Source organism: Orbicella faveolata, unplaced genomic scaffold, assembly GCF_042242905.1.
Source record: "Orbicella faveolata isolate gen_17 unplaced genomic scaffold, um_ofav_v1 contig_2, whole genome shotgun sequence".
NCBI lineage: Eukaryota > Metazoa > Cnidaria > Anthozoa > Scleractinia > Merulinidae > Orbicella > Orbicella faveolata.
In genome coordinates, this window is record NW_028301547.1 from 3,515,018 (window position 1) to 3,537,888 (window position 22,871).

At 37.3% G+C, this 22,871-nt stretch overlaps 2 protein-coding genes across 2 annotated transcripts; one reads left to right on the plus strand and one right to left on the minus strand.

Moving 5' to 3' along the window:
• Positions 1-3,669: 3,669 nt before the first annotated feature.
• On the minus strand, positions 3,670-4,355 carry LOC149111628 (uncharacterized). Its single transcript, XM_089288755.1, has one exon. It carries the CDS (start codon positions 4,227-4,229, stop codon positions 3,786-3,788), a length of 444 nt encoding a protein of 147 aa, XP_089144881.1. The 5' UTR covers positions 4,230-4,355; the 3' UTR covers positions 3,670-3,785.
• A 16,679-nt stretch (positions 4,356-21,034) lies between these two features.
• On the plus strand, positions 21,035-22,458 carry LOC110045629 (uncharacterized). The gene is made up of 2 exons (XM_020751223.2): positions 21,035-21,352; positions 21,778-22,458. The coding sequence occupies exons 1-2, from the start codon at positions 21,335-21,337 to the stop codon at positions 22,228-22,230; spliced, it is 471 nt and encodes a 156-aa protein (XP_020606882.1). The 5' UTR covers positions 21,035-21,334; the 3' UTR covers positions 22,231-22,458.
• The last annotated feature ends 413 nt before the right edge of the window (positions 22,459-22,871 follow it).

The following is a 22,871-nucleotide window of genomic DNA, read 5'->3' on the forward strand; positions in this document are numbered from 1 at the left end:
TCTACATTTAGGTAACCTAGCATTCAAACACCTCAAGTCACACCCAATTTGAGCTCAAAAGTTCATTTCCATTCATAAGATAACCAGTTTGGTTAGGATTCGGGTCTTTATATCCGGAGATTTAGACTTTTTCGTGTACAAAACCAGTCAGAACTATATTTGTTCAAAATATGTTGTTCAACAAAACCAAACACCACTGCCAATATCTCTGTTAAAAAGTATTTTTTTTTTTTTTTTTTTTTATTGTCCTGAAACGAAGAAATTTAAGAATCTATGTTTCGCAGAGTAAAAGAATGTGACAAAATCAAAAGCAAATGGTAGTTTTACGGCGGCATTCCATTTTTCAAATGATGTCATGGAACCAAACTACACCTGGGTGGAAGGTGCATCCCCTTGCTTATGCAGTGTGGATATTGAGGAAATTCAACTGAGCAGTTAAAAACAGCGCAGAATGCATTAAACTTCCGTTCATGTAGGAGGAAATGCAACAATAAAAAATGACTTGATATATCAGGTAGAAATGACACAACTCCTTAATTTTCGTCAACTATCATAATATAACTCCCTTTGAGTAATCTCCTGGAACAAATGGGCTTAAAAAAATAATAGAAATGCCAGGGACAAACAAAAAGGAAAATACTAAACAAAGGCTTTTCTACACAACACAGAGTTTCGAACCTTTTGTACTGCAGCTCTATATATCTTGACTTCATTATAGAGCGATATAACATGACACCACGGCAGCCATATTAGGGATATCCCTAAACAATGAAAATAGCGGCCATGTTTTTGTCCCAAACCAATCCTGTGGGAGTTGAACTATTATCTTATGCAAACAATTTCTTTTGTTCCAAAACATTTCCATGGCTGCTGCAACGTGAGTGTAAACGCTATATTTCACCTGAAAGCAAGCGTACATAAAACACCAATTACTTTAGGAAGTGTTCCTGCGCAATCGAATGTATGGATAAGAAAGTCCCTTAACTGAGAGAATATAATACATATAATGTGCCAAATTGCCGAGCTTATTTTCACATGCATTTGATGATATCAGCAGCTTATCCAGACAAAGTGCCAAAGTGTTTCTGACACAGTTCCAAAAGTTTGCTTTAACACCGACCTATTTTCGAATAAAAAATTAACGAAATGAGGAAACGTCTAAGCTATCTCATTCTATATAAGCAGCAGCATTTTCCCTCTCTAGTCATAAAGTATTGTTGGTGCTACAGTAACAGACTAATATACTTCAAGGACACGAGCTCTTAAATTTGCAGGATGAATATTGTTGTACATGATGTAAAGTAAGTATTGACTTCAATTAACATGCCAGACTAACCAAGACTAACATGCCAGACTAACCCACTGCAAAACAGTCGTATATTTTATCAACGCGCGCAGTTTTCCAACAAATTAAAAGGTGATATGTAGAGCTCTTGAATCGACTGGAAAAGTGAGAAAAACCTAAACAGGCCTCGCTTGGATTCAACCCCAATCTAAAGTATTTAACTAAATTTATTCATTTATTGTATTTTTTTTTTTTTTTTTTTTAAATGTTAAGGTGCTCCTATCTATGGTGTTTATCTTCAGCTATTTCAACCTGGTTTTTTCAAAAGCCCCTTACCCGGAGGTACTATTTTTTCGCACACAGGCCTTCAACCAGCATTCACAAGGTCAAGACTACCAGCTATTAAGTGGCGCCATTGAACCTGAAGAGAGCATTAGTCAAGAGAGTAACACCACAAGAGATGGGAATGGGTTCCTTGAAAGTCCAACAGCGCGTGATCACATTGCCAGGAATACTCGTCCTTGTGTTTCAAGAGTTGTGAGAGAGTTCGATTCGTGTAGAAATCTCTGGGTTGACAAGGTACAGTGTAAAAGAAGACATCCAACCTGTAGTCACGTTGTAAGCACACACAAAACACTAAAGTGCCAACCAGTGTACGGCTTGAGAAATTGTACGTTCGTTACCAAATTTCCGATGTTTCGTTACCAATAGATTGTCAATGTGCTGTATAAATACAAATGTACCGGTACGTCCTTAACAGGTATTGCAAACGTGCCACTTGAAGCAATTCTGTGTAAATAACATTTTATAACTGCACAGTATGTAACAATTTTATATATAAGTTTATTTAATTTGTACTTGAAAAAAAGCTAATGCAAATAAATGAAGCCAGGTTGATTCAGGCTTAAAAGTGAATTACGTAGATTGTTGGTTTGTCCTAATGATCAAGTAATGTGTAGAAATAAATTTCTTTCTGAGTTAGAGATCTTTGATCTAGTAAGCAGTGATCTTTCCTCAGTTAATTTAGGCTGATTACATATTATAGTTTCTGTGACGTTCCTTGTTGACCGAATTCAGCGACAAATACATAATAGTTTCAAAAAATGGGGCAACAGAAGTTTAAGAACTTCCCAGATGACTTCTGACAGTTTTGAACGAGGGATTTAGTCAGTTGGTCTTGGTGCCACAAGTTTTACAAAAAATAAATGATTTACCTAACCCTTATGAGAAAACTAAACACCATCTAATAACGTCAGAATCGACTGTTTTTGTCGGTCTTTTGTTTTAGTTGAAGGACGCGAAATTGTTAGACTTTTGATACTTATAGTGTTTACTCAAGAGCTAATGAAGCTACCAGATTGTAAACTGATGAAAATGAGGGACGATCTTTAAGCATAACCACAGTCGAAGCTCTCGAAAGGGGCCACCTCAGAATTCGAAAAGTGGTCGTAACCAGAGCTGGTCGCTTACAAGAATGAGCTCTCGTAAGTGACTGCATGGTAAAACAATAGAGGGTGGTCGCTTACGAGAGCATCAGAAACTCATTAATAATTATAAAGAAACGCCATGGAAATCAGGACCTTGAACTTTTACAAATATAATAACGCACTGTACAAGATCGGCGGACTATTAGGGCACTGTGCAGTTCGATTTAAGTATTGATTAAAGACTTGTGCGTGCCTACCAAAACAAAAATGGTGAAATATATTGCTATTTTCGGATTCTACAGTTTATTAACTGTACAATGATATATAGTTTACCGAGGTTTTCTGTAAAGTAGCGCGCAAAGAAAGTGTATCCCGGAAGGCACCCCTGAAAGTCTACAGTAACCTTAAAACTGAACTTTTCGTATACGTCCAAGGTTATAGAAACGAAATAAAGGTCAGCCGTCCACGCTATTCTTAGTTTGAGTTTTTCCCGTCAATAGGGTGTCATTTTTCGGGTTTGGGCCTTAAATAGCGTGTCATTTTTCGGGTTTGGGCCATATATAGGGTGTTATTTTTCATGTCCTTCATCCTTAAATAGGGTCAGCGTTTAAGACCCTCCGCAGCATGCACATCTATTCAAACTTTACGTATCCCCCTCGGGCCGAATTACTTTTGACCTTCAGTTGAAAACCGCTCCAAGTAATGTAATCAATCAATTTGCTTGAGATTTCCAACACTGAATGAAATTTATTTCCAAGAACTATTCAATCGTTAGAACAACATTAACTACTCTATCTTCTTTATTATTTTGCATTACTTACAGAGCTTACATTAGTATTATAACAAACCAACCATCTCAATAATACGCTCTAAAATAAACTTTAACCCGAATCGACCTGGCCTCATCATTTATTTACAGTGGCTTTTTATCTCCTTCTTGTATAAATTAGATCAGAAACTACAGTATGTAAATGTTGTCACGTATTCTGCCGGTACAAAATATACAGCATATATTTCCAGAATTGCTTCAAGCGGCGCGTTTGCAATATCTGTTGGTAGCGAAGGACATTTTATTATATTGCACATTGACAATCTATTGGTAACGAAGGACATTTGGTAACGAACGTAGCATTTCTGAAGCCGTACACTGGTTGGCACTTTGGTGTTCCGTGTGTGCTTACCACGTGACTACAGGCGGGATGACTTCTTTTGCACTGTACTTTGTCAACCCAGAGATTTCTACACGAATCGAACTCTCTCACAACTCCTGAAACAGGAGGGTGAGTATTCCTGGCAATGCGGTCATGTGCAGTTGGAATTTCCAGAAACCCATTTCCATCACTTGTCATGTTACTCTCTAATTGACTAATGTTCTCTTCTGGTTCAATAGCGTCCCTTAATGGCTGGTAGTCTTGACCTTGTGAATGCTGATTGAAGGTCTGGCTGCGAGGAGATGGCATCTCCGGGTAAACGGGTTTTGCAAAAACTACGTTGATGTAGCTGAAGACAAACGCCATAGACAGAAGCACCTTTAAGATAAACAAAAGGAAAAACTGATACAACAAATAAAAGATTGAAATACAATAAATAAAAACAACGAATTTAGTGCTGAACAAGCAAACAAATATGTAAAGGATGACAATGTTTCGTCTACAACAGTTCTTACATGAGTAAGTTGGTACAACTCTCGTTTAACTTTACGGTTTAAACTGTTTTGAAGTACATTTTACGTCTGATGTGTTTTATTGAGCTTGATACTTACCTTTAGTGTACTGCAATATTCATCCTGCAAATTCAACCTAATAAAGGCTGTGTCCTTGAAGTATTTGACACTGTTACTTTCGTCGTAGCACTAACATTGTTTTATGATCAGAGAGGGAAAATACAGCAGCTTAGATAGAATGAAAACGTAAATTTTTCCTTATTCGTTACTTTTTTAATTCGAAAATAGATCAGGGTTATCGACCGATCTTCAGTCCGTGTCAGAAAAAGCTTGGCGAAAACTGAATGAGCAGCGATATCAGCTGTAGATCAGATACTTCTGGAAGTAAGCTCAGTAATTTTGTACGGTATATGTGCTACATCCTCTGTCGGAATCAGAAGCTTAGTTAAGACAGCTAAGGGACTATTTCTTATCCCTATATTCGATTGCAAGGGCGGAAACACTTCTTTGGTGTTTTATGTTCACATGCCTTCAAGTGTTTATAATGCCGGAAGTCATAGAATACTACAAAAAGGTTCGAAACTCAGCCGGTGTTTCGTCGAAAAGCGGTTTTAGAGTGTTTTATATCTCTTGTTTGTGCCTGACTTCTACATTTTAATCCCGTTTGTTCCAGGAGATTGTATGAAGGAAATAATAGTTAGAATAGCTTACTTTTTGTCTTCGACCAATATTTTCTCAGGGAAAGCCAAGTTAAAAAATAAATGGGGAGTTGCATCGCTACTACTGACATGACATTCCTCGTCATTTTATAGCGATGTACGAAATTACCTTCAAATGAAAGAAAAAATCAAATACATTCTCAGAGAAGGAAAAAGATGAAAGACCTAATAACTTTAACTCGAAATGAAACAAGGTTCATTTTGAGGGAGAGGGATTTGTAAAACGTAAGCCAAACTAATCTGCGGTGCATCGTATGTACATGCCGAACGTATCAAGGTTTCAGCAGAGTTTCTGATAGTTTTACTAGTTCCTCTTCATCTAATTTATGGTGAAGCTTTCTCTCTTGTAGTTCACCTTCGATGATTTTATTCAGCCCTGCTTTGAGCCGCTTTAAAGATAACTTTATAACTTTCCTTTCTTTATTTAGTTCACTCCATTGCATGTTGCATATTTATTCCACTCCATGTTGGATGGCATCCTTGGTTTGTGAAACAGAGATTTTAAAATTCTTCGTTTTAAACCAAAAAAAGAAAGCTATTGGCGATGCTTTTTAGTTTTGTTTAAACAACAGATTTTGAAAAAAGTTCTGAATTTTCGGGAGTTGAAAAAGTCTGAATCTTAACGAAATAAAGACTCTAGTGGAATCCAACTCAGCTATCAGTTATGAATGCAATAGAGATTTAGGACTCAAATTGAATACAACGTTATAATTAGATCTTCTCCTTTCGCCGGAATGCGTATTTTCATTGCGAAATGTTTTTTATAGTTGTTGACAGTTAGAAATGTCGGAGTACGTCAAAGGTTTAAAGCATTCTTTTAATTGGTCGATTGGGTCAGTGTAAAGATTCGTATGTTGGGATCGTATTTTGTGTCGAGTTCTTAATAACAAGTAATCTGTTCAGTATTTTCCCGAGTTGTCGAAACAACTCATAACTGACGGCATAGCTTTTATGACTGAAGTACTTGGGTGCAGAAAATAGCCGTTACCCCGAAACCTGTTGGATATAAACTAAAACCGACCTACCCAGAAATCTTAAACAGTCCATCCAATTGGCCAAAAATTCCAAATTCCATTAAAACACGAGAAAAAAATCCATGCCATATGATCAAAGCTTTATGCGTCCCATGGCGTGCTATGGAATGATGGTGATGATGAGATGATCTTTGAATCTTCCTTGCGCAAGCCCTATGTTGCGTGGGAAAGGGAGAGTTCAAATACTGGACTAGTACGCTGAATACTCTACAAAGTTTGAAGTAATAATAATTCATCAAAATATTTTAGCTAGTCGAAGATGAGAGCTTAAAAGAAACTTCAGTCTCTTATGTACTTACTGCAATTCCAGTATCAATTAAAATTGGCGTTAAATTTAATTATTTAGGTCTCTAATCAAAGTTACTGCGTAAATGCTTATAGCGGCTGCAAGGAAGACAGATTTCTACATGCAGTGCGAAACCTTTCTGAGCTTTTCTCGCTTTTCGCGTTGATTCTTGTTCCCACGGCTTTTGTTCGAAAACTGCAAGCGTTCGTAAAATATACAGCTTTTTAGCAGTCTATCTCAGTTAGTGTTAATTAAACTCAATACTCACTTTTACATGTACAACAATGGTCATCTTGCAAATTCAATGAATTGTCCTTGAAGTATTTCACTCTGTTGCTGAAGCAGCGTTGGATATAAACTGGAAAACAACCCGCAGCTACCCAGAAATCTCAGGCAAACTGGCCACAAAATAATTAGATAACGAGCAAAAAATCACGATATGTGATCTGTGAACCTTCTTTATGCAACGTGATGAGGTCTGAAACTACAAATTCTATTTGAGTTCCGATTACATCAGATAAGTCTTAGGATAAAACAACGATTTATCTGTAATTAGTAGGGTAATCCCCATGCAGTGAAATTATAGAACAAGTCGTTGTTCCTTGAAAAAATACCAGTTTACAGGACTATCTGGCTTTGCAATGCATACTCCTTCAATTAATACGATAGACCAACAAAAAACAGCAGTTGATTCTAAAGTTACCAGATATTGTTTAGTTTTCTCATATTATGCTACGCGTATGACGTTGTTTTCAACGACGACCCTTTTAGTCTGGAATATCGTTTACAGTTCCGCCTTCCGAGGGAAGTAATGTAACGGATAGGCGCTAGACTGTAACATATCAGTGAAGCCCGACAGTTTTCAGGCTTGACTTGAAGAACTTCAGTCATGGTATTTTGAGTACTTTTAGCCACAGAAAAACTTACCTTTAACATCAGGGGAATATCTGATAATGAAATCGAAAGTTTACCAAGATGGAAAAACATCTCAGACATAACAATAATCCATAAGGGAACAAGGTCGGCTAAGGATGGAAAAGATTAACACGGATTACCAACGAAGTGAGTAGCGAGTAGCGTTGCCAATCAGAGGACGGCAATCGTGATAAAATGCTTGTAGATTTATACTAATGGGGGTTAAATCTCGATTTATGGTGATCAAGCGAACGTCAAGATAAGGGAGTTAATCCCTCATACAGGCCTTGTTGAGGCTTGGCGGTGTCATGGTCAATGCGCTTGTCTCCGGAATGAGCGGTCCGGGTTCAAGCTCTGGCCGGGTACATCACGTTGAGTTCTTGGGCAAGACACTTCACTCTCACAGTGCCTCTCTCCACCCAGGTGTGTTAATGGGTACAGGCAAACTTAATGCTGAGGATAACCCAGCGATGGATTAGCATCCCATCCAGGGGGCAGTGGCAATGCTCCTAATCGCTTCATTCTACAAAAACCGGGATAAGCTCCGGCCTCAGGGTTCACTTGGCTCGTATGCACACTTTACCTTTACTTCAGTTTACCTTTCGAACGAAGAACTTGAAAACTTTTGGCCAAACTTTTCAAGACGTGCAAGCCATGGGAGTAACTCCTTTAAGGGAAGGGGGAAGGAAGGCTGCTGCACCATTGTCATAAAACTGGTCAATACATCTATTTGTACATGTGTTAAAGTTAGTTCATTAGGGTGGGGCAAATCGTTTATTTTTAATAAAACGGCTTGAACCGAGAATAAACTACTCATGTTTAGCAATCAGAGTAACAAGTTAGCTCTAAATTAACCTCACTTCCAGGCTCTCTCTCCTTTGTTTTCTTCGTAACCAGAAGGGAGGCAAAGGAAAGAGAGCATGGGAACGAGGCTGGGTCTAAACCCTTTGTTCAGAACTGTCAGAAGTCTTTTCAGAATTCTGATTTATGCTTTAGGTTCTTGTCGTATTGTTTATGTTGGTTTTCGCTTGGTTCACCATCAGAACTGTCCATTATTTTGTAATCAAGGGCAGTGTGTCTTACTAGTTGTATCCAGATTGTATTTCAAACGATCGATCAACACAACAACACATTAATCAACTTAACCGGTACCGGCGCTCATCCAAGACTTTCAGAAATTGTTTGGTTTGCGCTCAAAGCTATTCGGTTTGGATTCAGTTTCTTTTCTCGCCCCAGCTGGCCGAGAGCTTAGCTAAACACGCTTGAGTTCTGGCTGCAAAATTGTATCTTTTAAGGACACAATTTGCGCTGGAATCAAGCTTGTTTTCAACGCAACGCTTAGACTTTTTTGACGCATGTTTTGAATTTACATTTGAATATCTGAATTCGGTCAGTAAGGACGTTACAGAAACTATACGCATGCCATGCGCCAGAACTAACTGAAGAAAGGTCATTGTTCACTAGAGCAGAGATCTCTAACTTTGAATGAAATATATGTCCATACACTACTTGATCATTAGAAAAACCATCAACCTACGTAATTCACCTTTAAGCCTGAATCAACATGGCTTCATTTATTTACAGTGGCCTTTTTTTCAAGTGCAAATTAAATAAAGCTATATATAAAGTTGTTACATATTCTGCCGTTATAAAATGATATGTACAGAGTTTTTTCAAGTGGCACGTTTGCAATATCTGTTAAAGACTTAATACATTTGTATTTATACAGCACATTGGCAATCTGTTGGTAACGAAGGACATTTGGCTACGAAAGTAGCATTTCTGAAACCGTACACTGGTTGGCATTTTGGTGTTCCGTGTGTCCTTACCACGTGACTACAGGTGGGGTGACGTCTTTTACACTGCACCTTGTCAACCAGGTGCTTTCTACACGCATCGAACTCTCTCACAACTCTCTTAACACAAGGGTGGGTATTTCTGGCAATCCGATCAACACTCATGTGGTTACTCTCCTGACTAATGCTATCGTCAGGTTCAGTGGCATCGACTGCAGGCTGGTAGTCTTGACCCTCTGAATGCTGATTGAAGGCCTGGCTGCGAAGAAATGGCATCTTCGGGTAAAGGGGTTTTGCAAAAACCAGGTTGAAATAGCTGATGATAAACACCATAGATAGGAGCACCTTAACATAACAAAAATACAAATAGAATAATTTTATAAAATAAATGAATAAACTGAGTTAAATACTGCATATCGGAGTTGAACCCAAAGGAGGCCTGTCCAGTTTATTCTTTTTTCTTTTTTTTTTTTGTATTTTATTAATTTTTATTGATTGAAGTTGTTTACAAAAATTATGACACAAAAACGGCTGTATATAACAAATTACATAGGCTTTTACATACTAAATGTAACACTAGAGTAAAGAAAATGACACTAACTTTATAGTATTCGTATATCGTTGTAATATTTTGTTTATCTAGTACCGACTAAACTACAAGCTACCACATGAAAAACAGTTATGTGGTAAAAACTTTCCCCACTTAACGTGGTGAAAAGTTCGCTTACCATTTGATTCAGCAATCGTAGTTTCAATTTGATATATTGAGGCTACTTTTGTGAGAGAGGTTTTTAGTGACGGAGGATAACCTTTATTTCGACAGAAGCAAATGTGTTGTTTTGCCAGGATTAAGAAATGATTGAGTAGATGAAAATCTGCTTGCTTTTTCCAAAGTCCAAAAATGGTGTCAATCTAGTTCTGATGACGCTTCGACTTTATATCTATCATATTAAACCAGTTAATTATAATTAAATCCTGCCAGAACTTGTTTGAGTGGTCGCATTCTATTAAAATGTGTTCAATAGATTTGCTTTCTCTTTTGCAAAATGTACATAGAAACGAAGGTACGAGGCCGATTTTATGGAGAAACTTATTCGTCGCTAAATACCTATGTAACACCTTAAACTGAAATTCACGTGATCTAGAATCTACAGTCACTCTGAAGGGAATACGATATATCTCTTTCCAATCCAGTTGATAATTATATTTTTCCGAATAGTTTAACTGTGCGGTTGGTATAATCTCGACCTTTGAACGGACTTCTTTGTAAATGTTTTTCGAGATAGCTTTATCGAGACAAATATTATGACCATTGAGATGTAACTGAGCACTATTGGAACACGTAGAATTATTTTGATAGTTGTTGCACGTTTTTAAATGATGTCGCCACTGTGTCGGAATTGCGTCTATAATCGCCATAAGCTGAAACTTTTCTTTAGGTGTAAATGACGCACTTGCTATAATTTGAAAACCTGTGATTACACCATTTTCTTCAGTCGTGAGATCTTCAAGTGTAATTATTCCTTTTTTAAACAATGCCTCACAGAAAACAGACTTGCCTTGTATACAAATAAACTTATTATTCCAAATTACTGCATTGTGTATCTCTTGGCACAATGCTTGTTCTGTTAACTTATTCACAACTGAATATTCCGCAAAACATCGGAAACATTCTTCATAATATTTGGGTAATTTAATACATAATTTCTTTAGATCAAATGCACAACACAAAATCAATTTAGATTCTACGTTCTTCATATAATGGGAAAGGATAATCTTCCAATTACTTTGTTGATTCTCCGCAAATTTCTTACAACACATAATCCTTTGGCTTTTTATTGTTGATTCTAAATAGGGTGCTTTAAGTTCACCTTTATCCAAATCACATATAAGAGGCAAGCGTTTGACTTTGTCTTTCCCTTTCCAAATGAACTCAAGCATCTTAAGGCGTGGCTAGTTCCTTGGAAAGACCCCACGGGAAGTTTAAAACTCTTTTCTATAGAAATAAGCTTGCTTATTGCCCCAAGAAGACCAAAAGTACACACTAATAGGAATTTGGCGTCTTTGAATTGCTTAAGATATTTTTATGGTGGTCACGTGTCTAATGACGTCGTAATCCGGGAAATAGTAAAACCTTAAATACGGTGGGGGAAGATTAACTTAGGCGAAGGATAAGATATCAGTTATTCTTTGCCTTTACTCAAAGAAACTATCCGTGCCCGGAATGGTCTAATTTGTTACTCTCTTGACAAGATATTAAGAGAAAAAATATGTCACGTGACCTGTTTTACTATTTAACTCTTAAACGATACATCACTGGCAACCATTCCGGCCTGAACTATATAATGGACAACAAGACAATTACCATAAGGTTTCAAGTTATCTCCGTTCTGTGGCATCTCGCCACTCCATGTTCAATTTCCTTTTAATCCAATCAAACATTGATAAACGATCACGCGACCCAACTAATCGACAATTAAAACCAAAACTGCGTTAAGGTCGATATGTTTTATATTGTTGCCAAGTTTGACGGTGTTTTGGCTAATCGTTCAAAAGTTACGGCTGGTTTCAGATTTTATGCAAAATAGGGTGCGAGCCATGCCTTAACATGCTCGGGAACTTAAGTGCCGCTCTACCTAACCACCGCGTGAGGGGCAGCACAAGGTCCGAAAAATGGACCCCTTGATATTTCGTCCAGAGATATGGTATGCTAAGAATCGTGATGTAAGTTTTAGGTTCTAGACTTTTTACATTTTTGAGAAAATTACGAAAAACCGTCGACAACCCGTGAATTCTAGCAAGTACAAGAGCTGTTTTTGAACGTGATATAATTTTTTTCTTGGCAAAAGTTATTTCTGAGGCGAGCGGCCCCATGCAAGTTGACCCAATTTGGCCTTTCGAAGAGATTTTGTTTAACCAGGAAATGTAAACAAATTCGACTAGCCTTGGCTCACCTTTCTCTGGCTTGTGCAATTTTTGCGGGACCCGGGTCCATGTCTTCCATATAAAGCAACCTCTGCGTATCTATTGAGTTTTGTATTGAATATTTCTAATGAAAAGAGGCAAGAAGTGAAGGAACTAATTGAACTGAAAAATAGACCCAGATCGATTGCTATTTTTGTCTTGCACTTGCTCATTTCTTCATTTTCTTCCCTACTGGTATACAATGCTTTCGTTTTCGTTTTTTGTAACTTTTTTATTTGTAATCACAAGCCTATTTTGAAGGAGAGTTCTTTGTCTGCAATATACACGCAACACATTTACTTTTCCCATTTTCTAGTGACTGTGCAACAAACTAGAAATCCTATCTAGTTTTAGCTGCAAAAGTTAAATGCCTAGGCAGGTCCATTGCTAATAATTTCCTAAAGCTAGATAAAAGGGAATAGTAATATATATCTGAAAAAGGGCTTGCCGATGGAAGGTGAACACGCATATTGATCCCCTTCGTGGCGCATCTAACTTTTCAGGAATTATGTTCAACGAGATACCTTTTGATGCAGAAGTAGACGCAGTTTTTTATATGATTCTCGAAAACTATCCCTTTGGAAACTGAAAATGATTCGCTTTTGGGTTCGCACAAGACATGTCTCTTTTCGTACGAGCAAAGAGCACGTAAAACTGTTTTGAGAGTTGCCATCGAGAGAGATCCAAGTTTAAAACAGACAATTACCAAACGCAAATAGATCTGTGGCAAACGGTTTGTTTACCTCTAAAAAAGTTCTTAATATAGAATTCTCTCGGCGTTCAAGCTGTTATCTTTTAAAATCGAACTTTTCGATCGCTCGCCCGATAAACGAAACCAGCACGTGCGAGGTTCCTAACTTTTTCTTAAATTCGGCAAACCTTATTACGCGGACAAACTCCACTAGAATTAAAATCTTTGCAGCTTTCCAAAGATATATGGAGGAAAATAAGTTTAGGTCTTTTGAAGTGTATTGTATAATCTTGAGCGCTCACTTTGTCAAAAAAAAAAAAAAGAAAGAAAAAAAACACTTTGAAATCAAACATTTACTATTCGGCATCTCGGGTTTTTTAGGACGCATGTGTTTACTACCGAAATTGAGTCATTTGCTCTGCGTCATCGGTTGAAAAATTGGAAGATGGAGAGAAATTGCCCGTTTCAGCGGCTAGTTGGTGGCCAATGCGGTAAAGACCCTCGAAGCACTAAAGTCCAAGATTTAGCTCCCTTGCTAACTTGTAACAAAGATATACCACGCCACAAAAGCTCTGTCTCATAGACTTTCTTCCTAGAATCCATCTCACTAAGATGCTGCAGCGGATTTATATTACTTTGCACTTTGCAGGAAATTTGTTTTCCGTCTTGCACCCGCGCAATTTTGTTTCAAAACCTTCCAGTCTCCCCTCCCACTCCCCCCCCCCCCCCACCCCCTTTAATAAAAAAATAGAATGGGCCGTCCTTTACCCCAAATACATTTTGTTTTCACTCACTTTAAATTCAAAGTTAGCACCAGGGTTGGGTAGGGGACTAGGGGGAGTGGATAGGGTGTGGTTACAAACACTTAACTATTTTCCACTACCCACTGAGCTGAGCAATAGCTGAGTGCGCTAAGGAGAAAAACGGGAAGTTGTCCCGTTTTAACTAGAAAGAAAAACGTATTTTGATCGAAAGCAATTGAGTGAATTACTGTATTAAATATTTGGAACAAAAGCCATGAAAGAGTCTGGTGTATGTTTATATCATAATGGAAAATCTTAATTAGATTGCTGCAGTGGCCATGTAATGAACCGTTAAATGCATTGCGTGCAACAATGAACATCAACAAGAAAAAGAAATTGTTTACATAGGAAAACTTCTTTCCCCCTCCCCCGTCAGAAAAAAAAACATAATCATCTGGTACGGAAGTGACGGAGGAAAGATTGCGTTACGCTCACTAGACCGAGATTTACGTCTTGCGCTTAGGAATTTTTTTTATTATACAAGGAACTAAATGAATATCAAGAGGTTGCTCACTAAGAGGTAGATATTGCAACATATGGATTGATTTTCCGAAAAAGTGTTGCACAAGCTTAGCCTGGAACCGGCGTACAAGCTCGATGTCAAGATACGACCCTAAATTATAAAGCGCGGCAACAAGAAAGCAATGGAAAAATTAACTGAGAGCATCAAAATTATTTGCCTTCAAACACCCATTTGGAAGGTAAGCTGTCATCGAAGTATTATCTCAGGTTCACTGGGTAGTTTTAATAGGAAATGGCAGGGTTTTTCAATGGTTTGCTCAGAAAGCGAGCTAAGGCTAGTCGAATTGTTTACATTTCCTGGTTAAACAAAATCTCTTCGAAAGGTCAAATTGGGTCAACTTGCATGGGGCCGTTCGCCTCAGAAATAACTTTTGCCAAGAAAAAAATTATGTCACGTTCAAAAACAGCTCTTGTACTTGCTAGAATTGAATTTTGAAAGAATTGTACATAATACCGAGTATGTTTTGAGATGTTTGAAATCGATATGGAATTTTTGATTTTCAAAGTCTAGAGATTTTGGCTCTCTTCACTTGCTCTCCAGGAATTCGGAATTACAATAGTAAGTCTAAAATATCATTAAAGCAGCTTAGTAATACCTCCTAAATAAAATTATAAACTAAGGAAAACCATAATTTGCTATGCGCCTTCACGCGAGTTCGATTATCTGATCATGAAATTTGATCTCATTTCTGTGATTTTTCGGCTTCACGGGTTGTCGACGGTTTTTCGTAATTTTCTCAAAAATGTAAAAACTCTAGAACCTAAGACTTATATCACGATTCTTAGCATACCATAGGTTATCTCTGGACGAAATATGAAGGTGTCCATTTTTCCAACCCTGTGCCACATTTTTTCAATCTCACTCGGTCCCTATAGAGAGTCGCTCTTCAAAAGTAATTTGCTGACCTCTATCACAGTTTTTTGTGCACACAAATTAAACTGGTTCGATACATAAATATTGGTATCACAAACGTCTTTACAATCTGAATCCTTCCTAAAATAGTTAAATCTCTCCACTTCCACATTTGTAACTTCTCTTTGATCGATCTAAGAATCTCATCAAAATTTAACTTTTTCCTTTGACTATCATTATATGCAAAATACACACCTAAAATTTTGATCGTGTCTTTCATGCGTATGTTTTTGGAGGAGATGACAGTCGTGACCGTAGAGGAGGCGTGATTACCTAAAACCATGCATTCAGTTTTCTCGGAATTTATTTCAAGTCCAGAACACTTACTGAACAGATCGGCAGTATGAAGAAGAGCTTCAAGAGATCGGGTATTTCTCAGAAAGGCCGTGACATCATCAGCAAACATTTCTAGTTTAATTTCTTCCTTGTCTACAAGAATTCCTTGGATGTTTTTATTTCCACGCACGGAGATGGCGAGGGTTTCTAAACAGATAATAAACAGGTACGGTGACAGAGGATCACCCTGTCTAACACCTCTACGTATGTCAAAAGGGCCTGTCGAAAAACCATTATTCATAACAGAACTTGTTATAGTTTGATAGAAGGTCCTAATCCAACGTATGAAAGTAGGACCAAAGTTAAAAGCCGATAACGTTTCTAACATAAAATTCCTATTAACCGAGTCAAATGCTTTCTTGAAATCAATTGCTACCATTAAGCCTTGGATCTTTTTTCTTTCTGTAAATTCTAAAATATCATCTATCGCCCTAACTGCGTCAAAAAGAGACTTTCCTTTTACACATGCACTCTGATTATTATGTACTATATCAGGTATCACATCTTCAAGTCTCCTTGCAATTGCTTTTGATCCAATCTTTGTGTCTACATTTATTAGTGAAATCGGTCTCCAATTTGAAATATGTCTCCTGTCTTTTCCTTTCTTCTCTATATAAGCGTTATAATCGCTTTTCCAACATCAAGAGCTATACGCCTTTTGTTCGAAGACTACGCGCGTTTGTAAAATATACGACTGTTTTGCAATCTCAGTTAGTCTGTTGTGTTCATTGAGGCCATCAATACTTACCTGTACATCAATATTCATCTTGCAAATTCAATTAATTGAAGCTCGTGTCCTTGAAGTATTCCACTGTTATTGTAGCGCCAACAATGTTATATGATCAGAAAGAAAAAACGCCGCTGCTTATATAGAATGAGATAGCTTAACCGTTTCCTCGTTTCGTTATTCTTTATTCGAAAATAGAGGTCGGTGTTAAAGCACTAACTGTGTCAGAAACACTTTGGCACTTTGACTGAATAAGGTGATATCATCAGATGCTTCTGAAATTTGGCACAGTGTATGTACTGTGTCCTCTAAGTTAAGGGACTTTTTATCCCTACATTTGATTGTACAGGAACACTTCCTAAAGTAATTGGTGTTTTATGTACGTGTGCCTTCAAGTGAAGTAAAGTGTTTTCATTCACGTGTTCAGCAGCCATGTAAATGTTTTGGAGGAAATGGAAGTGTTTACTTAAGAAAAGGATAGAGCTACAGTACAAGAGGTTCGAAACTCAGTATTGTGTAGAAAGGCGTTTGTTCCTTGTTTGTCCCTAGCATTTCCATCATTTGAGCTCATTTGTTCCAGGAGATTAGTCAAAGGAAGTTATAGTTGGGCGAAAATTAAGGAGTTGTGTCATTTCTACCTGATATATCAAGTCATGTTTTACTTTTGCATTTCAGTCCTGGAGCCGCCTACATGAACGGAAGTTTAATGCATTCCGCGCTATTTTTGACTGCTCAGTTGAATTTCAATATCCACACCGCTTAAGCAAGGGGATGCACCTTCCACCCAGGTGTACAATTGATTCCATGACATCATTTGAGAAGTGAGATTTCAACCGCCGTAAACTGATTATGATTTGCTTTTTATTGTGTGGCATTCCCGCTTTGTTAAACAGAGATTCGAGGGTGCTATACCATTTAGCCAAAAAATACGGAAATTTCGGTTAAAAGTCAAATGGAACAGCTATTTTTAGGAAATCCGTTCGGAAATTATAGACTACCTCCAAAGGTACGCCTTTTTTTCCTTCCGGAACGGAACGCGGAAATGCATGTCTCTACCATTTGCTAAATTTTCCAGTTTCCAGTCTCTCATCAACCGAAAACAATTACGCCGGCAAATTGATTGTAAATTGTAAGCGACATCTCTTTCGCTTGGTTTGCTGAGTTTGAAAAAAAAAAAAAAAACCTAACCATTATTCAGTGGTCATCACAGCCGGTTAATTCCGACAAAATGGTAAGCACCCTCTAAAATTCTCCTTTTCAGAACATTAAAAAAAGAGTTTTGATAGAGATATTGGCAGTGGGTTTTGGTTTTGTTAAACAACAAATTTTGAACAAATAGTTCTGACGGTTTTTGTATTTGAAAAAGTCTGAATCTACGGAAATAAAGACCCGATTCCTAACAAAATTGCCGGGTTATCTTATGAGTGGGAAGGAACTTTTGAACTCAAGTTGGATGTGACTTGAGAACTGCTTTGTAATAATAACAACTCGGTGGAAGTGAGATGAAATGCACAAAACAGTTTTACTGGAGTTTTTATTTCTATCATTTTTTTTTTTTTTTTTGTATTTTTTGACAAATGCACCAGATACAGAGAGAGAATGGTATAAAACGTACTGGACTCTTTACTGGTAACAAAAATTGCCCTTATTACCAATATTTCCTTTCCCCACTGCCTGCTGAATCTCACGTGGGTTAATATACAGCCATTGTAATGATGCAAACAAGCCGCTGGCAGCTATATGCTAATGTAGGCGTAGTTCTTGACGCATGCGCAGTTCTTTTCATATTCGCGTGCACATACAGAGATGGTCTAATCGTGCATTGTTGAGGTGTTTGAATGCCCGGATATCTAACTGTAGAAAGAAAAGTGGCGTCGTCTATCAGTTAAAGAACATAGCGAAGGAAGCAATGATTAGATACTGATAAATCTTTGCAGTACATCTTTCTTGGCTAGGAATTTTTGTAACTTCCTCATTTTTATTACGTCAGTGCATGTACAAGATATATCCGAAGAGGTCGAGGAGCACGCTTAGAAATGAAGGTAGCCCATAATGCTTTCGGTGAAAAATGATCGACAATCAAATTATCTTGAACGTTGAAGCAAAATTAAAACTTGTCAGCAGTTGCGCCGTTTCTCGGTTCAACTACGGCGACAGGTATCTTTCCACGAAAACGTAAAAGGTTGTTTGGATATTAATAGCACATTTTCTGACAGACAAGAAAAGGCGGGAACTATGACGTAACTTAGCGAAAAGCACTTAGTTAAATGACATTCATACCGGCTGAGTATTTTAAATGGTCAACTGAATTGAAGACATATTACGCATTTTTGAATTAATGAATCAAGACACTGAGAGATGGTTATTGTCATCCCCGTTAAAAGTTAGGCAAAATTGATTTTTTTCATTATATCCTGATAGATGCTAAACGCTCTTAATCCCTGTTTCTAAAAGCGAAAGACCAGGAATAATTTTTCCACCAAGGTCAGTTAAAAATACACCATGAAGAAAGATGATCAACCGTTTGTTTCGTTAGTTATTCAAATTTATTTTCGGGTGCCTGTTTGTTTCTTGGAGGTATTTGTTGACGTTGAAATTAATCTCACAAATTGAGAAACCGGCAAATTAAACATAAAATTACGGAATATAAATTGCTTAGTTATATTGTCTATTAAACGAAGGGTACACAGGACAAAATAGGACAAAATCTTCATTTGGACTTCTTTGAAATCGCTTTAAGTAAAAGCCTGCAAAAGCAGCTTTGCATGGCAAACATTTAAATTAAAGTTTGCTAAGTTAGACATGATTTGATAGCTCTGTCGCCGATATATCAATTTCACTTGTGTAAGTATATTGCAGTAAGCCGGGTGTTTCATTATTCATTCCGGCAACCATTCGCGACTCAGTGAATTCAGAAATAGATTGACACAGCATCCGCCTTAGCAGCCGTAAATATCTTATGATGTCACATATTCCGCCTTTTTTTGCCCGTTGTGTGAAACATCAAGAAAAAAAAACTTTTTTTTTTGAAAAACGACACCAGAATTAACTGAAAACCTTCACCGAGCTCCCCGATATAAAGTTAATTTCATTAAACTTTAGCATTTTGGGGTGCAAAAAAATCCGACGAGTTTATCTCAAGCGAAAAGAATATTGCCTTATTAGTTCCCACACAGAAAATATAAAAGTTCGCCAGAGTAAATGCTTCAAAGATGTGCTTACACAGCAAGTCTACTGTAACGTCTGGCGAAATTTTCTCCTGCAATTCGTTGGAAAATTTTTCATTTGGGGACATACGATAACAAATGTTAGCTTCCGCTCGAGTCACTTCCCCTGCGTTACGGGGCAAGGAGCTATTTTAGTATGCGCACGCGCATGTTAAGTGAAGAGATGAGTTTTAATGCAGAAGGTTTCACGCATTTTGTTTGTATTTTAATGAGTACGCTATCACCCACGGGAGGTTTTGATAGTATAGCAAGCAAGCCAGAGGCTGGGAGAGTATTTGTGTACCAAGGGCAAATCTGATACCGCGTTTCATGTCGTTTCAGTCCTATATCTGTAGTAAACGAAAACCGACAAAAGAACCATAACAAATCTGTTCTAATAAAATAAAATGGCTTTAAGGGATTTCTTCACTTGCAGCGATAGTGCCAGGCAATGATATTTACCCTTGAAAACCGTGCAAAGTTTAGATCCATTTTAATCACAAAACCCCTTCCACTTATAAGACAGATTACGTCACGGAGTCAAGAGGTGGTCTAGTCTCCATACTTGTATGTGATAAATGTTCAAACGTTTTCCTGACAGAAATAAAATTATAGGTTTTTTTTCACAATTTCTTGATTACCAAGACCGAAACACACTGTCTTTTGCTTTTCAAACAATTTTCAAGAGTTCAAAAAAGTAGCCCTTAAATTATCTGCTACATAAAGAAAGGATATTACACTTTTTTAAACATAATACTTGTTTACAGTAGTATATCATTTGTCCAATGATGTCATGATATTTGATGTGCACATGGTCGAATGGAATGGCCCCTTGCCCAAGTGGTGTGCATGTGAACGAAATTATCTTGAACAGTTAAAAATAGGAGAGAGTTGATTAAACTTCCGTTCGTGTAGGTGGAGTATAGAACACGCTTCGTTCAACAATGGTGTTAAATAAATTAGGAATGAAAAAGTATAAAAATCGCCTTCCATTGGGATGAAAGCCGTGTGTTGACTTCAGAACTCAAAGGTGAACCACAAATCAGAAAAGGAACTTTATTCTTGGAATTTAGAGGTAAGTTAAGCAACATGTTTATAGGAATACAGTCACAGTTCAAGTTGGGCGTCCTCTACTTCTTATTTAGCCTGACGTTTCCTTCAAGTTTCTCTTTCTAATCCTCTTTCTAATCTGTCCCCAGAGTCGCCAAATTCTTGATCTTTTTCAATTTTGTAATTATCTTTGGTATTTTCTTTTCTTAAACTCAAATACCTTTTTGAAGTTCCTCGATTTAATGTTATTTCTCTAATCGTAAGAACATATCACTTGATATGTAGGCAGAACGTCTTATAGTCTGAATAAGAATTAAGATATTATGTACGATTAGGTTTCCCCTTCTGCACTAAAATTATTACTTATTTTATATTGTTGAGGAATTTAAAGGGGATATTTTATCATCTGTTTTACTTTTTATACATTTAACAATTTCGTGGGACAAACATTTCAAGTCATTCACTTAAAATAGTGATGTCACCAACGAGCTGCCGGTGATCTCAAAAACTGTTTAACGTCATAAAATTGCGTTTCGTACCATTCGAGTGGTATTCACATGATTTCCTTTTCAGCGCAGCTTCCAGTGAAGAATTATTGTAACGGAAAATACATCAATCACTTTAGATTTACTCCTTATAAAATGTAGCAATTTTAAGTTAAAAGTTCCAAAACTTCTGAAAGTAATTCTAACTTGTTGTCGCTGACTCAGTATATTCTGCGATGTGAAGACTTAATAACTTTCTATTCCCTTGCATCTAGCTGATAACGACAGTCTTACTGACACGGATAGGAAATGTTGATAACAGAGTGGGATCTATTTTGGAGTGTTTAAGCAGTGAAATGGGGAAAATGCAGTTCTTGCCTGGCTTTTTTAAGGTTTTTCTGCACTTATATAAGCATCATTTCTTTCCACTCCTAGTTATAGTGTCTATAACATTGAAGGAGTAAACAGAACCCAAGTAAACTGACAAGATCTTCAATCAGTTGAATCACAGGATGAACTTTGCAGTAAAAGTAAGTAAACAATTCAGTCAATTAATAAGACCAGTCACCCGTAATCTATGGTTAATGTAAAACTATGTTGCAACAAAACGTTCAAGACCTTTCAAATGCATATAACTTGTTTTAAGGCTTAGTCATCGACTAGCTAATAAGAATACAGTTTTAAATTTTATAAAAATGTCGTGAAAAGCTGAACGTTTTTATTTTAACAAGGATCTGTTTGTTTGTCTGCGTTCTGAACGTTGTATTAGTTGACAACGTTCGCGAATAGATATTTTACGGTGCCTGGGCAACGTTTGCAGAAAGATATTTTAATGACAAGTTCTAATGGACTTCAGTTATGCAAGAATTAACTGAATGTAGACAAAAGTGTTACATGTTGTGTTCAACGTTTTGATTTACGTTCAATGTTTTTGGTTGTTTTTGTGTTTGCATAGATAATTCTATCTATGGTGTTTGTCTTCGCCTATTTCAACCTGGTGTTTGCAAAACCTCTTTTCTTGGAGAAGCCACTTCTGCGCAGCCAGGCCCTCAAACAACATTCACAAAGTCAAGACTCTCAGCCTGTAGTTGACGCTATTGAACCTGAAGAGAGCATAAGTCAAGAGAGTAATCACACGAGTGATGGAAATGGGTTCCTGGAAAGTCCAACTGCCCATGATCGCATTGCCAGGAATACTCACTCTTGTGTTTCAAAAGTTGTGAGAGAGTTCGATTCGTGTAGAAATCTCTGGGTTGATAAGGTAGAATGTAAAGGGAGACATCCATCCTGTAATTATGTAATACCTATACACAAAGTACCTAAGTGCCACACAGTGTACGGCTTCAGAAATGCTACGTTCGTGAACAAATGTTCTGCGTTGCCAATAGATTGTCAATGTGCCTCTTAAATTAACTTTGATAAAAAAAGTAATGTAAATGTAAATCAACGTTATCTTATTTTGTAATTTACTATTCTTACTAGTAACAGATTAAAACAACACTTTACACAAAGCTTTTTTAAGGCTTAGACAAGTGCTATATATATATGTATATTTCTGCGGATGTTGTAAACAGCTGGTCTGTTTTAATGATGTCGTAGGTTTGAAAATAAACTTGATTCAGAGACTGCGAAAGAACTTGAGATGTATTGATATGGTGTAACAGCACGGAGGGGAGCAACTCTTGAAATCATCCACAAGCAAGTGTCATGAGACATTTCTTAATTTGTTCAAGATTCCACGATAAGCTCGTTTTTCATTCCCAGGTTTGGAACCTGAGTTCAGATTTCTCTAAATCCGGAGCCTAATGTTGATGCAGCGAGACAAACTGATTTCTCTTGTCTGCTCGATAAAGCCGGGATTGCCATTTCATGCATACAGGCTTTTGGGAATTTTTGACAAGGAAATTTCTAGGTGAGTAAATTCCCTGTTAGTTAAGGCCCCATAAGGTCGCAGTAGATTGAAAAGAAACTGATACCATACGACAAGAACTAAAGAAAGAATTACTTCAAAGCAAATTTTTGGCTGAGTCATGAAGGTTAGCTACAACC

Excerpts from the sequence above, each read along its gene's own strand:
- LOC149111628 (XM_089288755.1), bottom strand. The coding sequence starts at position 4,229 with ATGGCGTTTGTCTTCAGCTACATCAACGTAGTTTTTGCAAAACCCGTT.